General features: G+C 32.5%; 1 protein-coding gene across 1 annotated transcript in view; it reads left to right on the top strand.

Moving 5' to 3' along the window:
* Nucleotides 1–20,516, top strand: part of LOC125048694 — a 68,986-nt gene that overhangs the window by 26,598 nt on the left and 21,872 nt on the right. Inside the window, exons 2-4 of the mRNA XM_047647522.1 lie at nucleotides 1,133–1,485; nucleotides 15,535–15,671; nucleotides 16,814–17,014. Of these exons, the coding sequence (XP_047503478.1) occupies nucleotides 1,182–1,485; nucleotides 15,535–15,671; nucleotides 16,814–17,014 (642 nt within the window). The 5' untranslated portion in view covers nucleotides 1,133–1,181. The remainder of the gene's footprint in view (nucleotides 1–1,132; nucleotides 1,486–15,534; nucleotides 15,672–16,813; nucleotides 17,015–20,516) is intronic.

Here is a 20,516-nt window from a genome sequence, read left to right as displayed (position 1 = left end):
GTGTTGGCTTAGTGGCTTCAGCGTGCGACTCTCATTCCTGAGGTCGTAGGTGCGATCTCGGCTGTGCACCAATGGACTTTCTTTCGATGTGCGCATTTAACATTCGCTCGAACGGTAAAGGAAAACATCGTGAGGAAACAGACATGTCTTAGACCCAAAAAAGTCGACCGCGTGTCTCAGGCACTGGAGGCTGATCACCTACTTGCCTATTAGATTAAAAAATGATCATGAAACAGAATCAGAAGTCTGAGGCCTAGACCTAAAGAGGTTGTAGCGTCACTGATTTTAAAGTATCTAAAGTTTGATTATTACTTACTCTTAATATTAATAATTATCATTCAATAGGAATACTGACGAGAACAGAAATATAAATAAAGTATTGTTTGCAGATCGCTGTGTAAATTATAATTTTTTGCGCGCTTAATTTTCACACCCTGCTGCATATTTCAAAGGCTTTTTTTGTTTGATGAAGAGCAAGTTTCATTACAGGTTTATGAAAAATTCCATTCTGTCTACAGATGAGATTCTGCAACGTTTTTTGATGTCAGTTTTCACACGTTCACTATAGGCGTAAGGAGTGAATGAATCTTTGTAATGGATTTTAAATTGTTTCCGAAATTGGAGTTGCTTTTTTAATAAAGATTTTCTTTGTTATGTTCCATTAAATCGTAATACTTTGATAGTTAATCTTTATTTTCAATGCGAATTTTTAACACTAATTAGTACAATATTAAAGTGGTCACATGTATTCAAATGGGGAAGATAAATTTTTTATGTGATTAATTGATCATTGTTAATATAAGATATATCTATACAGAAAGTATATTTTTCTACCACCACATGGAGTACTTTTCTCATCTGTGTGTGGGAGCTCCCCAGCATTAGCTCTTTCCACGTGACCATATTCAACGTTGAACGACTTGAATCATCGACGATTAGTAACTTTACTAAGATGCTCAATCGGCGAAATGGATGTAGATATTGTAATAACTTAGTTACATGTTCTCAAACCAAATGACCCAAATCTTCATCACTATTTTGTTTAAAGGTATAGAACCGACGCATAGCATCACCCTTTTTCAACTTGAATGAAAATTATTTAGTTTATAATAGTATAATATTTTTGTTTCAGGTACTTTCAATCCATAGGAAAGCCATGTTGTGACAGAAGCGCCCGCAAAATGTGTTTCGAAAAGCACCTCAACTTTCTAAATAATAGAACTATTTTATTCATAATCGTTTTACTATCGCTTCAACTGTGCAGTCCCCAGGACTTGAGTGACGAATTCATTGAAGACAATATCGAAATAATAACTGAAATGAGTGCAGTTCGAAAAGCAAAATTACCTAGAAACATTGGAGCGGCAACTCCGTGTAGACTTAGTGAATTACTTTGTGATACGGGCCAGTGTATATCCTTAGATAAATACTGCAATGGCGAAGACGATTGTGGAGATAAAAGCGACGAGCCGAAGGCCTGCACACGTAAGTAATTAGTTACCTCTGTATTTAGTAACTGTAAGATAAGCTGGAATTGAAGAAAGGGTTTAAATTAAGATATAGCCGCACCAACACACACATAAAAAAGTATTGCCTCGATAATAGACGTGCACGGCGTTCACAAACTTAATGCTTATAATATATTATATAATTATTTATTTATTTATTAACACTTCGTTGCATATACATAAATATAGTACAATTGACATAATTAAATAAAAAAGAGAGCAACTGGCGGCCTTATCGCTTTCGAGCGAGAAAAAATTAAGTATTAAATTACATAAGGTAGGCAAGAAGAGCAAAAATACATGTATTACATATAGTTGTTGAGAAAAAGAAACTAAACAGGAACAAAAAACAAACTAATAAAGGACACATGAAAAAAATTAATACCTAATAATAAAAAGTGCACATGAATCATTATAATTTAATTTAAGATCAATCTCACGTCAGTTAGTGGGTATTATTAAAGTTAGGGATACAATGTGGACAGGTAATGTTTGTACAGAAGAAATTTAAAGCAAGATAGAGAAGGAGCTTAGCGAATAGGGACTGGAAGTGAATTCCATAGCCTAACTGCAGAGACCTTAAAGGACTCGTCAAGAAAGGAGGAGTTATGACACGGGATTTCAAGGATATAGTGTAGTAGTAGTTAGTAATAAGTTTGCATTGATAAACATTACAAGACTAAAAATTACAAAATACAGCAAAGGAACCTAAAAAATGATAACTGATAGATATTACAATATTGGAAAGTATTGAAAAATTTTCAGTGTTTTATATCATAACTGAATGACAAGGGTGATAAATTTGCGTACTCAATCGTGTTAATAATATGGTTTAACTGCGACCTTTAAATTATCTCTAATCGTCGTATAAACTTTATATCTTAGGAATTGCGTAACTCACTACGAAATAAAATGCGCGATTGCTTAACGACTGATTTTAGAAAGCACGAGGCAGAGAAAATTTTGTGAAATCAATTGAACAAAAACTTGTAATTTATAATAGAACTTAAATTGATGGTGTAAATTGAAAAGTGTGATCTAGTGTATATTTGTATCATTTAATATATAAACTTTTTTAAAATACTAAACAAATTAAGTTATGAGATGTCAAATAAACAAAAAGCAGAAGAAGAAAATACTATCAAATTTTTCCCAAGAGGATATAAAGTTGTACTCGAGAAAATTTTGAGAAACGTGCCGGGAATGTTGGAGCACACCCATTCCCGTTCGCCTTTTTATTCTCTGGACGTCTCCTTTGATTCACCTGAAAGGATCTTATAGTTTCGGAACAGGATTCTCCTCTCCTTGCACCTAAAAGTTTCCGGGTTCCCTTGGCGATTGGAATTTTTGTGACCACTCATTTAAGCTTTTTTTAATATTACCTTACCCTTAACACGACAAATGTGTTTTTATTTAATAGTATAATGAACTGCATTCAATGATTGTTACGATTAACTTTATTAGCTTCTCGTGGTTGAGTTAATTTCTAATGTATCATTTAAGATCTATGATAAAAAATAATTATTAACAGTAGACTTATCCTCACATGCTCTTATTGACAAGAAGAGATAACATTAGAAGATAATGGAAGCAGCAGAAAGAGGCTTATGTGTCACAGGACACGCTGATCACCAAAACCGGCACATCTGATGTATTAGATTATGTTAGGTTATCTAACTAAAACAAGTGTTTATGTATATTATACTAAGTGTCAGCAATAAAGGCTTAGTAATAATAATAATTCTCACATATGAAGAAAAAGTATCAAGTAAAAAGACGCAAAAATATTGAAGCTTTACCCATATACTTAGTAGCTTTTATTTCTTCACTAGTGTTATACAATTAAAACATTATTATTTCTAATGGCTGTAATGTAAATATAATTAGTATAAAATTGTCTTTAAACTCTAAATTTTTAACAATGTTTAATATTACGGCTACATCTTACTTTAAGGTTGTATACTACGCGTATAATCTTGAAATGTATAGGTTAGTCACAACTACCTAACATATACCCTTTTGATTTATTATTAAATAAAATTATTTGGAAAGAACAGACGTACGGTGTTCCGAAATGAAACTGGTCGTACGAGACCTTAAGACATCAGCCCTAGTACGTAACTCACAATAACGATAGTGATTGCTATCTCTACTTCAACACGTTACCAAGGTTGTCACAGACCTACGAATGTTGATAAATTTATGTTTATATACAAAAGCTTTTTATTTGAATTATCTTAATACTATTCACCTATAATGATTAATGTATAATGTACAAATGTATTGTACAAATGTAATGTAAAATGTACCTACACGTTTCAATCACGATAATATTTAAGTATTGCATAGTTTTTCCCATAATAGGTATACATATTAAACACATATGAAATATTTAATTATGTTAAAGAGATATTTGAATGTTTTGTGGTAAACGAATAAATCATTTATTCGTGTGTAAATTAGCATAATTATAAAATATGGTGGCCGCAGCGGAAATAATTACATTTGACTGAAAACTACACAATGTTTATTGTTAAATTATGTTAGGTGTCATAGGATTTAAAAAAAATTGTTATCGCTCGTTACTTGAATTAATGCTAGATTAATAATTATAATTTAATATTTAACTAGAAGAAAGTTACTTAAACTATCACTAAGAAACCGTTAATTCTTACTAAATGTCTCAGAGTACAGCTACTGTTTCATAATGTTTATTCGATCATCATTTAATTTTTGAAAAAAAAAAAAAACAAAAGAATGAGAAAGGGCACTCCGTAATGTCATTTTTTGTTTTGATTTTTGGGTGCTAATTTTTAGTTGTGTAAAACTCACTAATCCTTCATATATAATTGGTGAGTCGTGAAAATATAATTGGTGATTACACGATTTGATTTCAAACTTCAATAGCGTACCACTTGACTTTTCAAGAGATCAGTATTATATTCATAATAAAAATCATATCAAGGCAATTTTAGCATCATTATAAGGGTGAAAAGATTGTTGTTAAGCAAATTTCCTGAAAACGGAAACTTCCAAAATTGTTTATGATTCAAAATATTAAACTTTTGTTTATCAATATTCATATAATAAAATAAAAAATATTTGTGCTAGTGCTGTTAAGACCTAGTGGTTTCTGTGTGTGACTCTCATCCCTGAGGATGAAGATTCGATCCCCAGTTGGATTGAACCAATAAATTTTTCTATGTGCGTGTTAAATGAAACGAGTATTTTATTAATCACTGTTAATTATATTTTAATGTTAACCAGACAATGGCGAAAAAGGAAGTAAGCTTAATTATATTACACAGAGCAAATCATAGATACCAGATATAACATAGACAATAAGTAATGTATTCTATAATAATTGCTGAAGGCACCAAATTTACATTCCATAGACTAACACTCCTACTAAATTTGAGCCTTCTATTAAAGCTTACAAATGAAAACCAAACATTAAATAGCTTAGTTATAAAACTTTATATAAACATACTTGAGCAACACAGTAATATGATAGCTTTACATTTTTGGTTTCTCAATCACAAGTTTCTCTCAGAAATATTGAAATTTTACTTTACATAGAGCTTTTGTAAATATATCAGCTAACTGACTATTAGTACTAACATATTTCAAATCTATCAATTTTTGTGCGTATTTTTCTTTTACAAAGTTATACTTAATATCAATATGTTTACATCGTTTATGAAAATCATTATTCTTGATCAAACAAATAGCACTTTGATTATCTATATGAAGATTAATACAACTCTGTTTATATTCGTTAATATCAAGCATTAACTGCCGAACCCAGAGAGCTTCTTTTGTAGCACAGCAGGATGCCATAAACTCTGCCTCAGTGGTAGACAGAGCGACGGTCGATTGTCGTTGAGTGCTCCACGTCACTGCTGCTCCATTTTTCATGAAGATGTAACCAGTGATAGACCTTCTGGTGTCAGGATCATTGGCATAGTCGGCATCAGAGTAACATTCAAGTATTTTACTTTGAGTTGATCTGAAACAGAGTCCAAAATGTTTTGTTTCTTTTAAATACTTGTGCTTTTTACCAAAGTAACATGCGGATCAGCAGGAATGCTATTAGTATTGGTATCACACATGTTAAATCTTTTCAGCATCTCTTCAATGTATGTACTTTGATGCACAAATATATAATCATCACATCTTTCTATATGCATTCCTATAAAATGTAATGATTTACAAATCTTTATATCAAATTCTTTCTTTAAGTCATTTATTACTTGAGTAAGAGCAGAGGCATCTGTAGACAGTAACAAGCCATCGTCCACATACAGTAATAAATATATTTTAATACCATTGATGCAGCCCACATAAACACATCTGTCAGCATGACTGTTCTTAAAACCATATTTCTTTAAAACATTATCAAATTTAGCATTCCAACACCTAGGTGATTGTTTTAAGCCATACAAAGATTTCTTGAGCTTGCATACAATATCTTTTTTAACAGTAAGGCCCTCTGGCGGCGTCATGTAAATCTGTTCTTTCAACTCACCATATAAAAATGCAGTTTTAATATCAAATTGTATCATTGACATTTTCTGTTCTGCAGCAACAGATAAAAGTAAGCGAATTGAGTCATACCTGACAGTTGGTGCAAATGTCTCAGTATAGTCAATACCGCTTTTCTGTGTGAATCCTTTAGCGCATAGCCTTGCTTTGTACCTTAGTCCCTCAGTTTCATCCTTTATACGAAACACCCATTTACATCCTATAACTCTAGCTTCAGGTGGCTGTTCTACTAACTGCCATGTACCATTATCACTATGTGATTTCAGCTCTTCTTCAATCGACTTCATCCACAAGTTAGAGTCTTTTGATGACAATGCTTCTGCATATGTTTGTGGTGTGACAGAGAGTGGTACATTACTTGAGCATAGGTAAGTCTTAGGTTCTGTGTTCTTATTAATTTTATTTCGAGGACGAAGTGTAATATTAGAACTCTGAGGATACTTCACTGACATCTCCGGTACATACTCAGGGTCATCAGAACCATCGCTGTGATCCACGGGTGTATGAGACGACAAATCTGTGGTGTTATCTTCACGGTTTGAAAAACTTTCAATTACATAATCTGATTCTTTATTTTCTGATTCTGACAATGAGAGAGGAACCACATTTCTTGTTATACTATTCTCTAGGAAAATTACATTTCTACTTTTTATAACATTTTTTGTTTTGGAATCTAATAATCTATATCCTTTACTATTTTCACAATAACCAACAAAAATAAGTTTCTGTGATTTAGAGTCCCATTTCTTAATTTTCTCTTTAGGTATTTGAGCCATTGCATAACAACCAAATATTTTCATGTGACTTACATCAGGTTTCCTTCCACTCCACATCTCCTCAGGTGTTATATAATTTAGTGCTCGTGTAGGTGAACGGTTCACTATGTATGCTGCTGTCATTATTGCTTCAGCCCACAAGTTTTTCTGTAAGTTAGCATTGATTAACATACATCTGGCTTTTTCAAGCAGTGTCCTGTTCATACGTTCAGATAAGCCATTTTGTTGAGGCGTGTATGGAATTGATGTTTGATGTTGTACGCCGGATGACTTCAAAAATTCAGTAAAATCATTATTTATATACTCAGTTCCATTATCGGTTCTTAATACTTTAATTTTAGTGTCAAGTTGGTTCTCTACAAGACATTTGTATTCTTTAAATTTATTAAGACATTCAGACTTTGATTTTAAAATGAAAACAGTCACTTTTCTAGAATAATCATCAGTAAAGGTAAGAAAATACCTTGCATTTCCGAGTGACTTCACTTCCATGGGCCCGCATACGTCGGAGTGAACAAGTTCTAGCAATTTTGTTGCTCGGAAACCTTCACTTTTGAATGGCAAGCTTGTTTGTTTACCTTCTATACAGGAGATACAGGTCACATTACTGCTCAGGGACATTTGCACACCTTCAGCACAGGTCTCCAGCTTCTTCAGGTCAGTGTAGTTCAAATGACCCATATGCTGATGCCATAAGTAGAAGTCATCATTTTCTGTTGAAGCAGATATGTATGCTGGAATACTATGTGTATTTAGCCTGTACATATTATTTATCATTTTACCAGCTGCAACTTGCTTGTTTGTTTTATTCAAAATTTTACAACCTTGTTTGTCAAATTGTACTTGACAGCCACTATTTATTATCTGACTGACAGAGAGAAGATTCGTAGCCAATTCAGGAATATAGAGAACATTCTGTACCTTGATAGTTTCCAACTTACCTTGTGTATTGACAACATTAAGATTTACCTTTCCACAGGCCTTCACAACTAGCTTCTTGTCATTAGCTACTCTTATTGTGGAAATTGGAGGTGTAATTTCATCGTAAATCAAGTTACGATTCATTGTCATATGCATTGATGCTCCAGAATCAATATACCAATTATTGTCGTTGTTTATTGTTGCAGATAACACAGCAACATACCCAGAATCTGTGTTCTCCTTAGACTTCTGTTCCTTTTTCTTACTTCGGCAATATTTGCTTATATGCCCATATTGATTGCACACATAGCACCTTGGACCTTTACTTGTTTTGTTTTTATCTTGAGCTTGTTTGACAAACTGATTTCCCTTACTTTTGACATACAATGCACTAGACTCAGAGCTTCTTACTTCTTGCAGAAGCTTAGTCTTCACAGAATCAGCTGTAATTGTCACACCAGAGCTTTCAAGTGCCATGATCATTGGTTGATACATTTCTGGTAAACCGGCAAGTAATAAAGTCCCAAGCCATTCATCATCGACTTCAAAACCAATGTTTCTTAACTTGTGAGCAGTGGTCATGATCTTGTTAACATAATCTTCAATGTTCAGACAATTTTCAAGTGTTGTATTGATCAGATCTCTCAACAGACCAACTCGGCGTGTCAAACCTTTGTCATCGAAAGCTTTGGCTAAATTATTCCAAACTTCTTTAGCTGTTTTGGCTTCTTGTATATGTACATAGTTGATGGGATGTACTAATAAGATAATTTTCGACTTCGCTTTTGTGTTAAGTTTGGGATCAATTGCTTCATTGTCTTTCGCGGTGACACAACTCCATAATTCCTCATGTTCGAGGTAGGTTTGCACTGCAAATCTCCACGTAGGATAGTTTTCTCTTCCCGTCAGCTTTTCAATCAGTGCCATCGTATTATTTGAAGACATTTTTTTTGCTGATGAAGAATATTGAAAAAAACGCGTGGCGAGTTTTGAGGTTATACTGAACTCAATTTCGCACTTTTCACTTTAACTATTTTGTTTTTTTAAATAAAATCAGGTGGTCTGGGCCCATAACCTGTTAAATGAAACGAGTATTTTATTAATCACTGTTAATTATATTTTAATGTTAACCAGACAATGGCGAAAAAGGAAGTAAGCTTAATTATATTACACAGAGCAAATCATAGATACCAGATATAACATAGAAAATAAGTAATGTATTCTATAATAATTGCTGAAGGCACCAAATTTACATTCCATAGACTAACAGTGCGTATTTAATACTCGCTTGTAACATCATCGTGAGAACCCGGCATGCATTAGACCCACTATGGCGTGGGTTAAGTCCAGAAAGCTTGCCTTACTTGCCTAATAATAAAAAACAAAAGATTACAAAACAGATCTGGGAGATCTGAGTCCCGGAACTAAAAGTTTGTAGTGCCATTATGGACATCTTGAATCTTGTTTCTTCGACTAAGGGAATGTTAGGAAATATTAGTAGGTATATTTGAAACTTAATATTGCGCTAGTATCTCAATTTTAGTTTTCCACAACTAATTGAGTATCTAATATTGTTCTTCAACAAATACAACGGTGAAAGACTGCTGCTTGTCAAGTTAAGTAAATAATGTAATATATCCAAAAACAGTTTTTTTTAATGTTCATTCAACATTAAACATGACAAAGTAAGAATCCTCTGAAACCTTAAATTGTATCCGAAATTACTATATTTATTTTTAGATCAACAAAGCATATTAAGCACCTAATTAAAGTGCCTCAGTTTCTCACTTTGAAATACGTTTTTACGAATGGTCGGATATAATTGTCTTCAAAAGACTCGACAAAGATAGAGCTAGATTATTCTCGGTTCTTGCAATTCAGCAATTCCTTTGGGTACATTTTTCCTTCAGATCAAAAGGTGATATTTTATTTCAAGGAAAAAAATCTTTTTCGTATTTTAGTAGCTACTGCGATGTATATCATGATATATATAGTTTTACATATATTTTTAACCATCAAAAGTTAAACTCGGGAAAACTGTATTGTTTATTTTCTAAGTCTCTTCGAAAAATAGATAACGTCAAAGACAAATTTATCTTTATTTACGTTATAGATTAAACAATATTCATCTATTTTACCAGTCATGTAAATTAAAAATTGTTAACCAGTGATTCAAGTAAAGTTTTCTGCAAAACTGTAGATCATGATAGAATTTTCTGCTGTTAAATGGGAATTATATACAGAATTTCTACATTTTAACTTGTGAAATAAATAGCTATATCTTTATATTAAAGCAAACTACCAGATCGGCCAAGCGTTGCTGTGGCAAAGGTTTTTGTTATATTACAAAGTAGTAAACTGTTCAAGGGAAGCAGTAGGAGAACACTAGTCATGGGGACCACCATGCTTTTTTGGTGGCTATGCCATTAAAAGCTTATGTAAAACGTTGGTACTTTCAACACAGCGCCATCTGTTAGAATTGTGACAGTCAAATATTAATCAAATAATTTGCAATAAAATAATATTGTGGGTATAAATTAAGATTTAAGCTATCCTATCTTTTAAATAAGATCTAACTGCACACGGTGTGCAAATTTGATTGAAATCGGTCAAGTAGTTTAGGAATCCATAGCGGACAACGTGACACGTAATTTATACATATTAAGATTTTTATCCTAAATCTACGGGGATGAGATTGAAGTGCAGGTTATATGTGAATTACCAAATTTATATTCAAAGGCGTTCAACCGTATTTAATTAAGGTAACTTAAAGCCTCGCTCGTACGAGGCTTTTACCCGAAATATAGCTGCAATTAACAAAAAACCCTGAACCATTTTATAAGGTGTTAATTTGTCGCACTCTTTAGGAAATAGCGTTTTAACTTGTAGCAGTTAAAAGTGTTTTACGTTAAATGTTTAGATTACGTCTATATCAAGGTGTATATGTTATTGTATTCCTTAAACCGTACCGTGCGTATTCGAAAGTGTTTTATTACAGGAAATTAAGATTGGTTGCTGATGTGATTCTTATAACTGTCAGACGATAATTCAAGTGAAATTTCAACTTTGTATAGGTTTTATTCTGCATTTGTTTAAACTATTTGTCAATTAGGCGACGTTTTAACACGTGAACACCCTACAGTCACGTGAGACTTTTTTGTGTGTGTTATAAATAGCGCTTGTAAAACAAACTTTATGTCATGTTGACATGCTTTGTCATGAAATCAACAACAAAAATCAATTCAATAATAAAACTAATATTTTTCCTATGTAATTAATGCAATTTAATAGTTAACAATTATTTATTATTGAAGATGTGGAACATGGTGTTATGGTTACAGCTCCTTACAAATGTTGTGTAAAACAAAAATATTGGCGATTAAAAGTGGGGGAGAGTTTATTGCCAGTTCTTCTCTTCCGTTCGCCCTTGATTTGAGAACTGGCAATAATGTAAAATTAGAAGCAGTTCATATATTTTTTTTTGACGTTCATAAGTGTACATTGTGTTACCTATATGAATAAATGATTTTGAATTTTTTGAATTTGTAAAAAGTGGTAAGTTACCTTTCAGTTACAAGCTAGCAGCTTCTGTACTCTTCAATTAAAACTGTGTTATTTGTCACTATATTCCCTAGCTTACCCGGGAGTGCCCGTTAATTTTTAATATGACAGTGAGAATTTTGCGCTTTTACAAAGGTAGCTTACCTACTTGTTTATTAAGTAACATATACAGTATGTACATATTAAACATCATTAACAATATATGAACATGTGTATACGTACATACGTATATAATATGCAAGTATGGGATAGAATCTCCGTTCAATGTAGAGTAACAAACCTAAATATAATAATAACATATTACTATTTGCAACATATACTCGTATAACTATGCTTAATGGGTTCGGCATTACAATAAAACTGTGATAAAAAATTACTCGGTGGGCATTTTCAGCACCTCGTTTTGGCAAAGTTGCACAATTTACTTTTATTAGTAGTAGTATTCTACATATTCTTTTGCTTTGTTATATTCCTACCTTATTGTTCTTTATGTATACGTATGTACAATGTACCTAGTCCAGCCATAAGTTCTGTTACAAATGAAAATACATTTATTTTTTAATGAAGTAATGTTTTATTTTAATTTATACCTACATAGTTATTAAAGTCTTAGCAAAAATTAAAAAATATTCTATTCGAAATGGCCACCTTTGGATTTTATACAGGCCTTTAATCTATTTGGCTACGAATCTATGGATTTACGCACTATTTCCAAGGGAAATTTCTCCACTGCTCGCTCCAAAGATTTTTTAAGAGACTCAATGTCGCCGTGTCGTTTAGAGCAGGCCACATTGACCATAATTTGAAGTCTAAAGGGTTGAGGTCTGGGCTAAATGAGAGCCAGTCTTCAGCTCTTATAAAGTCTGGAACGTTGGTGACAAGCCAGGCTTGGGTAGGTTATGACCAGGTACAGAATTCTGCTGGAAAGTCCACGGTATATTTTTAAAATGTGTATTGCTGAGAGGTTTCACAACATGATCCAAGACTGTATCTTGATACTCTTTGGCTGAAGATTTCACTCCGTTTTCACAAAAATGCAGTTTTGTGACTCCTTGACACGCCCCACCAAACCATCACTGACGCAGGATGATGATCACGTTGTACCTTTCCGACCACTTGAGCAGCTTCTTTAGAACTGTGAGCGTACACTTTATCATTTTGCTTATTGTAGTGTACTTCAATCGTGAATTTTTTGAAGTTATACTTCTTTAGACGCGTTATGAAAAATTGATGAGAGTGAAATTTTACGATGCGCGCGCACCGTGACACATAATTAACAGAATGAAGTTGCCCACGGAAGATGCTACGGCATTGGACATAATTTAAAAACAACATTCGAATAATAATAGAATTTATGCTACACTTAATGTAAGAGAATAATAATAAATATTGATTTATTTAATTTTTCAAATGTAAACTGAACTTTATTGACTATAATGACTCCTTTTCCAGTCTTTGATTATTTAACTGTAATTAATTATTTACATGCAATCAAAAACTATTTTTAATAATGCCAAAGAAGTATAACTTTTTACGCGCGTACATAAGTACCCTTTTTTTTATCTGTAAAGAGAATATGTCTGTGCTTTTCACCTGCGTATCGCGACAGAAGATGTTTTGATCATTAATCTATTTACCTATTAATCGTTAAATCCACTCTCTTTAATTCGTTGATTTAGGGCATTACCTGTATATCGACGATAAGCACCGAGCGTCAGGTCTTGTTTTATAATACCCGACAGAGTCCCAGCGAGAATCTGCATTTCTCGCGATAGCAGCATTAACAGCCTTTGTAGTTCTAACAGCATGCGGCCGCCCCGATCTGTTGATAACTCTCTGTATATATCTGTTGATAGTACGATATACGAACATACGATTGATACCAACCTTTTGAAGTTTAAAGGCGATTACTGCAATCCTATTTTCTTTAACACTCCTATCAAATTACAATATTCCATATTGTGAAAATATGGAATATTGTAATTTGATAATGAATACGAAAACAATGGCGCAAAATTGAAAGAAGTTTTTAAAATATAAAACGTGTTCCAAGTTCAAAATAATTAAAAAGTTGAAAAAAAGAAAAGTTTTTATGTATCAGTATTTATGGCTAGACTACTTACAAAAGTCAAACAATGTTTAACATTATTATATAAATGTATCATGCATAAGATTTCTTATCTTTATTTTTTTATATGTTCTACACGAGAATTCCACACAAAAAAGAAGGATGACCGCTTGAACACACTTATTAGTACTAATTGGACCACTATACATTTGTACTACAATATTCTAAAATTTCCAAATTGGTAATAAAAGCCGTTTAGGCTTACAAAAACTAAAAGGAATTACAATGAACAATAACGTCCGTGACGGAGTGAACACTCCTTGCTGTGTACTTAATGTGGCTGTCAGTGGACAAAAAAAGGCCTTTGAAAAGGTTGTAAAAACATCGCTCCTAGTCTATTGTTCTCTATGCTTTAATATTTTTTCTTGTCATTTCCGTTATATTTGAAAGCGGCCATGTTTGTCTATTTTGATTTTCAAATACTCTTCTATTAGTAATAAAAATATCGTTTGTTATCGTAATTTAAAAACTAACCTAATACATTTAAAATTAAGGAGTGACCTATTTAAGTATTTAAAGATCTTAATCTCTCTCATTTCACGAAAGCGTCAATTCAATTAGAGGGAAATAGACGAATGATTTTAAAATAAACAGTGTATTGATGTCGATAAAAACTACAAACAAATTCATGGCGAAACGGAGAACACAAGCGATGCGCCTTATGAAAACACGTAATTTATTTTATTTCGCCACTCATTAAAGAAATTATTATGACTATTATAATTACAAGTTATATATTATAGTTATATGTATAAGATTCGGTTCAAAGATACAATTCACTTAGCGAGAAAATTAAAGGTAGGTTAGTTGTGTAGTGTGTACAACGTTTTATCAAATTGGTAGAAAATAAACTAAACTATATATATACTATCACCAGAAAAAAAAACAAATTTAACTTTAGCTATCATATTAATAACAAATCTGTAAAAGAAGTAGATTGTGTTCGTGACTTAGGTATATGGTTAGACTATAAAATGACGTATAATAACCATATTGACACAATAGTTGACAAGGCCTATAAGCAGCTTGGTTTTGTAAGACGTGTTAGTGAACATTTTCATGATGTCGACTGTATGAAAGTGCTATACTATACGTACGTAAGAAGTATTCTCGAATATGGTTGCTCGGTTTGGTCACCTAGTTACACTGTACACAAAGAAAAAATTGAAAAGATCCAAAAAGACTTCATAAAATTTATCTCCTATAAGACTTACAATAAGTTTAATACATATAATGACGCGTGTGAACATTTTAAAATTAATACTTTAGACTCTCGACGAAAACAATATGATTTATTGCTACTACATGACATCATCTCAAATAAAATTAATTGTAGCTCCCTTCTAGAAAAATTGCCCTTCCTTGTTCCTGCCTACCAGACTCGTAATCGTGCTTTGTTCCATGTTCCTCACATTAACACTAACTATGCAAGGAACTCAGTTTTGTATCGCGCAGCCCGGACATACAACGACCAATATTTAAGCCTCGACCTGTTTAAGCTGTCGCGGAATATGATTAAAAGAAGTATTAAGAATATCCATAGCGCAAAATCACCTGCATCATGAGCATACCCCACATACACACCTTCACGTACTTACCCTCACTTTTACACCATCATACAACACAACCAAATTAGGTAGTACCTAGATAAATGTATTGAATAGTTTTTGTTTGTTTGTTCCCTTTTATAAATTCTTGAACCATTTTGTAGTTAATTGTATTATTATGTATTCCATATTTGGCTATATTTTTAATGTAACTGTTTGTAATTGTATATAATTTATGTTAGCTGTAGGTTTACAAATAAATAAATAAATAAATAAATAAATATAAAATAAAAATATAAGTGGCTCTGCAAATATTAAAATATAAACTGTGTAACTTCGTGTAGAATTGATACGCTAAAGTAAAGAAACAAAAATTCGTTTCATTAACATTGTTAATTTCTTCGACTTGGCAGTGCGAGTGTCCATGGGCGGCGGTATCACTTAACATCAGGTGAGCCTCCTGCCCGTTTGCCACCTAACATAAAAAAGACAGTATACAAAAGTTTTAGATACTAAACAATATGATACTAATGATTATGTTTTTTCAGCGTGTAACAGAACGTACATGGGTGACGTAGGCCGCACTTATGAGCTCGAAGTACGAAGACCGAGAGAAGATCATCTGCCCTTCATATGCTTCCTCAACTTTACTGCGAATGGTGGAAATTATGGCGATATAATACAGGTAATTATTTATTCATTTATATTTTACATTTACACCTTAAACATTTAAAAAACAGGTGACCTAAATGGTTAATATACTTGAAGACGACTTAGATTTAATAATGTATTTTATTGAAGTTTTCTTCTTAAGTTTCATAAATTTTGGAACCTTTTATTATATATTATGTATTCCATCTTTGGCTATAACTTAAGTATAATTATTTTTATGTGATTGAAGTTAGCTAGGAGTAGGAATTAATAAATATTTATGTAGTTTAGTTACGGGTCGAACAGATATACATCGTATATGAAAAAGCGGTTTAATCTGTATGAATCTGACTCACACGGGATTAAGGCTATCAAACCTAAATCCCCAACGCGTTTAAAAAACGGAAACTGCTAGTCATATCATCCAGGCTTAAAACTACCAATATATAAGAATGGACAAAACAAAGCAATTTTAACATATGTAGACAATTAAAAGGCACATGAAAAAGGACACATGAATCACGATATTTTTAGTTAGTTCAGATGGATAATGCTTGTACGGTAGATATTGAAAGGTAGATAGAGAAGGATCTAAGCGGATAGGGACAGGAAGTGAATAGCCTATACATAATAGCCATAGCCTCACTGCGGAGACTTTAAAAGAGAATTGTTAGTGCGAGACGATTATTTCTGTGGAAATAATAATTGTAACTTCTTTTCTATAAAACAATTTAACCATACTATAACTGTTAATACATCTATATTCAATATAAAAAAAACGGGTTGCACTCCGGGAGTGCCGGCAGAAGTAAAAATTTGAATATTAACGTTGTGCATTTTTGATATTTTAGAATAGTTAGGGAATAATTTTGCAGGAATTGTTTTAGCTATCAGTATAAAAGTACTATCATTTATGTGGTAGAATACAATATTTATTTATTGCGCTATCGTACACAAACACAATTTATATATTACATTTAATACGCCGCGCCAGCTGTCTCCATCCGTCTTACGAATTTTTGATCAGGTCACGTGTCCTGACGCGAGTTTAACATTTTTTACCCATTCCAAAAAAAAGTGTACAACGGCGCTAAAGAAGTTTTCACAAAATCACTTAGATTTATATGTCCAATTTCTAACACCCTTCCCGTAATAAGAAGGTATTTTTTTCTGCAGCTAACATTCGACACGTTCACGGTGGGTAAATTCGTGTCGTTCACGTCGGATGGGTGTCCAGATGGGCATATGACGATTGTGGAGAGCAGCCCATCACCGCCTATGGGACAGTGGTGCGGTTCAGCTTGGGGCTATACAGTGTATTTCAGTGAATCAAATTCCATCAATATGACGCTGAGACTGGACCGATTGAGCCAACAGGTAATGGTTTAATGTAAAAATAAGAAAATATTGATAATACATCGGTGAAGTGTGAAAGAAAATATATGGCATCTATGTACACTACAAAATGGTGGTTGTCAGTATGTGATTTTGTTAGAATTGAATAATTTTTGGGTCACTAAATTTCTCGAAAATCATATCTGAATTGTTAAGTTAATTGTAGTTTCATTAAAATTGGTTGAGTAATTTTTGAGATATGTCATATTTTTGAAGGATATAAGAAAATAAATTTAGCCTTTTGTTTAAATTTAATTTACCAAATTTACGCTAAACGAGAGTATCAAACTATTTGAAACTATTGAACAATCACCAATTTGTTCAGGGTCGAACGGGTTGCGGGTTCAATTAATTTATTCCAAACCTACATAACTATGTTGTACTAACTGCGCACACACGATACTTTAATTTCGCCCAATTATATTTGCCTAAACGAAACAGTCAATATTTGAAGCTTTTAACTAGACATACAGTCGGGTAGCTATTGTTTGAACTGATCTAGAAGTAGCGTGTTACCGGTGATCCTTTCATACATTTTAGCTTCGACATGAAACGTTAATTAACAGTTTCAGCACATTGCAAAGTTAATCCATATAAATGAACAACGGTATTTATCTTCATTAAGAGCTTACTAAGCAACCCCTTGTTTCAATGACATGACGTAACTAACAGTGCTCACGCTTGTAATACAGGATAATGAGGACAGTAGGCCGATGTTATATAAACGCTTTGTTTGAAGCCAATTTGTTTATGTAGGTTATTAACATTCGAGTAAGTTCACTTATTTACAAGTTTACTTTGTTGTACTTTTTAATCTTAACTTTTGTCAGTTAAGAAATACATAGATTTTGTCGATGTTATAAGCTGTGATGACCTGATAAGTATTTTCTGTTAATGAAAATGAGTAGACGAAGATCTGCCAATCAGTACTATCATAATAATTAACAATTGCTAAAAAGATTGAAGATTTATTAAATCTCTTAAATTCTTTAATATGTCAAATGGAAGAGACTAGCTGCCCACGAGACAGGAAATCCTAGTGTACTTTCTTTTTTAACTGAACATTCTTTTTTTTTATGTAATAAAGTATATTTCTTTCTGATCCATTGAGTATATTAAAAAGAAAAGTAATATAGACTCTTGGATGCTCAGGTGCACAGACGCAGATTAAAGATTTAAGTTGGCACCTGGTAAATATTACCGGTGACCGAGCTGGTGCTTTCCTCGCTCAACGAATAAGTATCGCAATACAGCGAGGAAATGCTGCCACAGACACTAAACCTGTTAATTTTATTTTAGTTTTCTGTTTATCAATTTTTAATTATTATTATTACTATGTAGGTTAAGAGTATTGTAAATACTCTATATATGTGTGTAAATAACAAAAAAAAATAAAGGAAATGTTCTTTTTTGAATAACTTTTTATAGTGCGGGTTTTTTTTTTAATTTAAATTGATGCTTACAGTACATTTTATAATAATGACACTACTGATTTAAGCATACTGTGCCACTGACTTGACTAATATTTCACATCAGCCTAATTTTACCGGTTCACTGGCCCCTTTATCTTATTTTAGCTATTATGTGTAACGATCAATTAATTAAGAGATTATTAAGGAACACCCAAGGGTAAGCTAATTTGTTCCTATTAATTCTATAAAATTGTAGGGATTTGCGATGGGATTTCACTTTTACAGGTAAACGCTGCCGTTTTCCTCATTAAGTAACAATATGTAATTTAAATTCAGTAAGTATTTTTAAATAAAAGTGGCGCTACAACCCTTAGTCTTGGTTTCACAATACTTTATCTGGTTTGTGATATTAATTGGCAAGTTTTGAATATAAGGCATTCTGGTTTTCTCACGATGTTTTCCTTCGTCGTAAGAGTGAGTGTTAAAGGTGTACGTACTAAAAACGTCCATTGATGACGAACGATTGAACATATGACTTATTAGATAAGAATATTTAAGACTATTTAGAAGAAACGAATTTCTTTTATTTGAAAACTTTACCGAATGCAATTTAAATCTCCATAATTTAACGTAATAGTTTAATTATTATATAATAATTTTTCCTAACTATATTGTTTAAGTATTTAGCCAATAATATACAACATTAAAGGGAAAAATTTACTTTGCACAAAAAGCTCACCTACTTGCACACAAAACAAAATGAGAGAAACTGAAGATCTGCCCTGCGATTCTGTAACTCACTTTTCAAACTCACTCAGCGGTTTTCGCATCGGCGGTCGCTCTCAAATCAGTCGTGAAGCAGTCATTTTATGATTTGGCATTCTGAAAAGGTGGGAGCTTGTAGTTTATTGTATATCAGAGTGCCAAATCATAAAATGACTGCTTCACGACTGATTTGAGAGCGACCGCCGATGCGAAAACCGCTGAGTGAGTTCGAAAAGTGAGTTACAGAATCGCAGGACTGGACTTATATAGCATTGTGGCGCCAATATACTATTATCATATATTAGTAGTTTCGATTAACTAAGAATATATTATATATACAAGTGTTAAATACGCGCATAAATAAAAAAGTACATTAGTGCACAGTCGGGGTACGAACCTACGACCGACTGAGAACAAGAAATAATAATAATAAAAAAACAAGGGGAAGCAAGTGCTTCTTTGCTTGAGGGTATCAAGATGGGGTATCACGATACACCGGCTGTACGCCGACATAATATATGTGTGTATGTCATACCTATATATAGGTAATGAATAAATAAGTTTCTATATTCCAGCCCTATCACGAGAGACAAATACAATAACTTGATAATGTTAATGGCGATTTAATTTTAGGACCCCTTTAAATCCTTCAGAGATTTCAAATATCTCCACTGATTAAATTTCGTCATTTCAAACAGTACCGGGGAAAATTAGCAGATAATTGTTTGAAATCCTGAATTGCTCGAATAATCTGTTTCGGATCGAGTAGGAAATTAATGTTTAAATATTAATATTCCATAATTTCATTATCTTTACAAGGGTTGCTATATTCATTTATGTTATTCAACGGAATAATAACGTATATTGTAAAGGGAAAATTAACCGGAAATTGATATTTATTTGATAAAACAATACCTAAATTATTTTCTCGTAAAAACTAAGATGCTATAAACCATGCAAAATTTTTAGTATAATAATATTAAAAAATAGCCTTTGGTGCTTTATAAACAATTGTTTTCTGAGTATTCCTCCAGGACTAATCAAGAAAAAATTCAATGAATAAATAATATCACTCAATCACTACACTATGAAGGCGTTACTTATGTTATTATCTTTGGTACTACACATTTCTAACTAATATAAACACAAATCTAATACAATCTTTACAATGCGGCTTTGAAGTGCCTTACAGCAGTTTTAGTCGGCAAAAGACATTAAAGAAACCATATATATTTTAGATAACGTCTTGTCTCGTAATTACAGCAAGAACTTATAACCTAAGCCCATTGAATTGCTATTAGCTGTCT

Source organism: Pieris napi, chromosome 4, assembly GCF_905475465.1.
Source record: "Pieris napi chromosome 4, ilPieNapi1.2, whole genome shotgun sequence".
Taxonomy (NCBI): domain Eukaryota; kingdom Metazoa; phylum Arthropoda; class Insecta; order Lepidoptera; family Pieridae; genus Pieris; species Pieris napi.
Note: the sequence above shows the minus strand (reverse complement) of the source record. Positions and strands in the feature narration are given on the sequence as shown.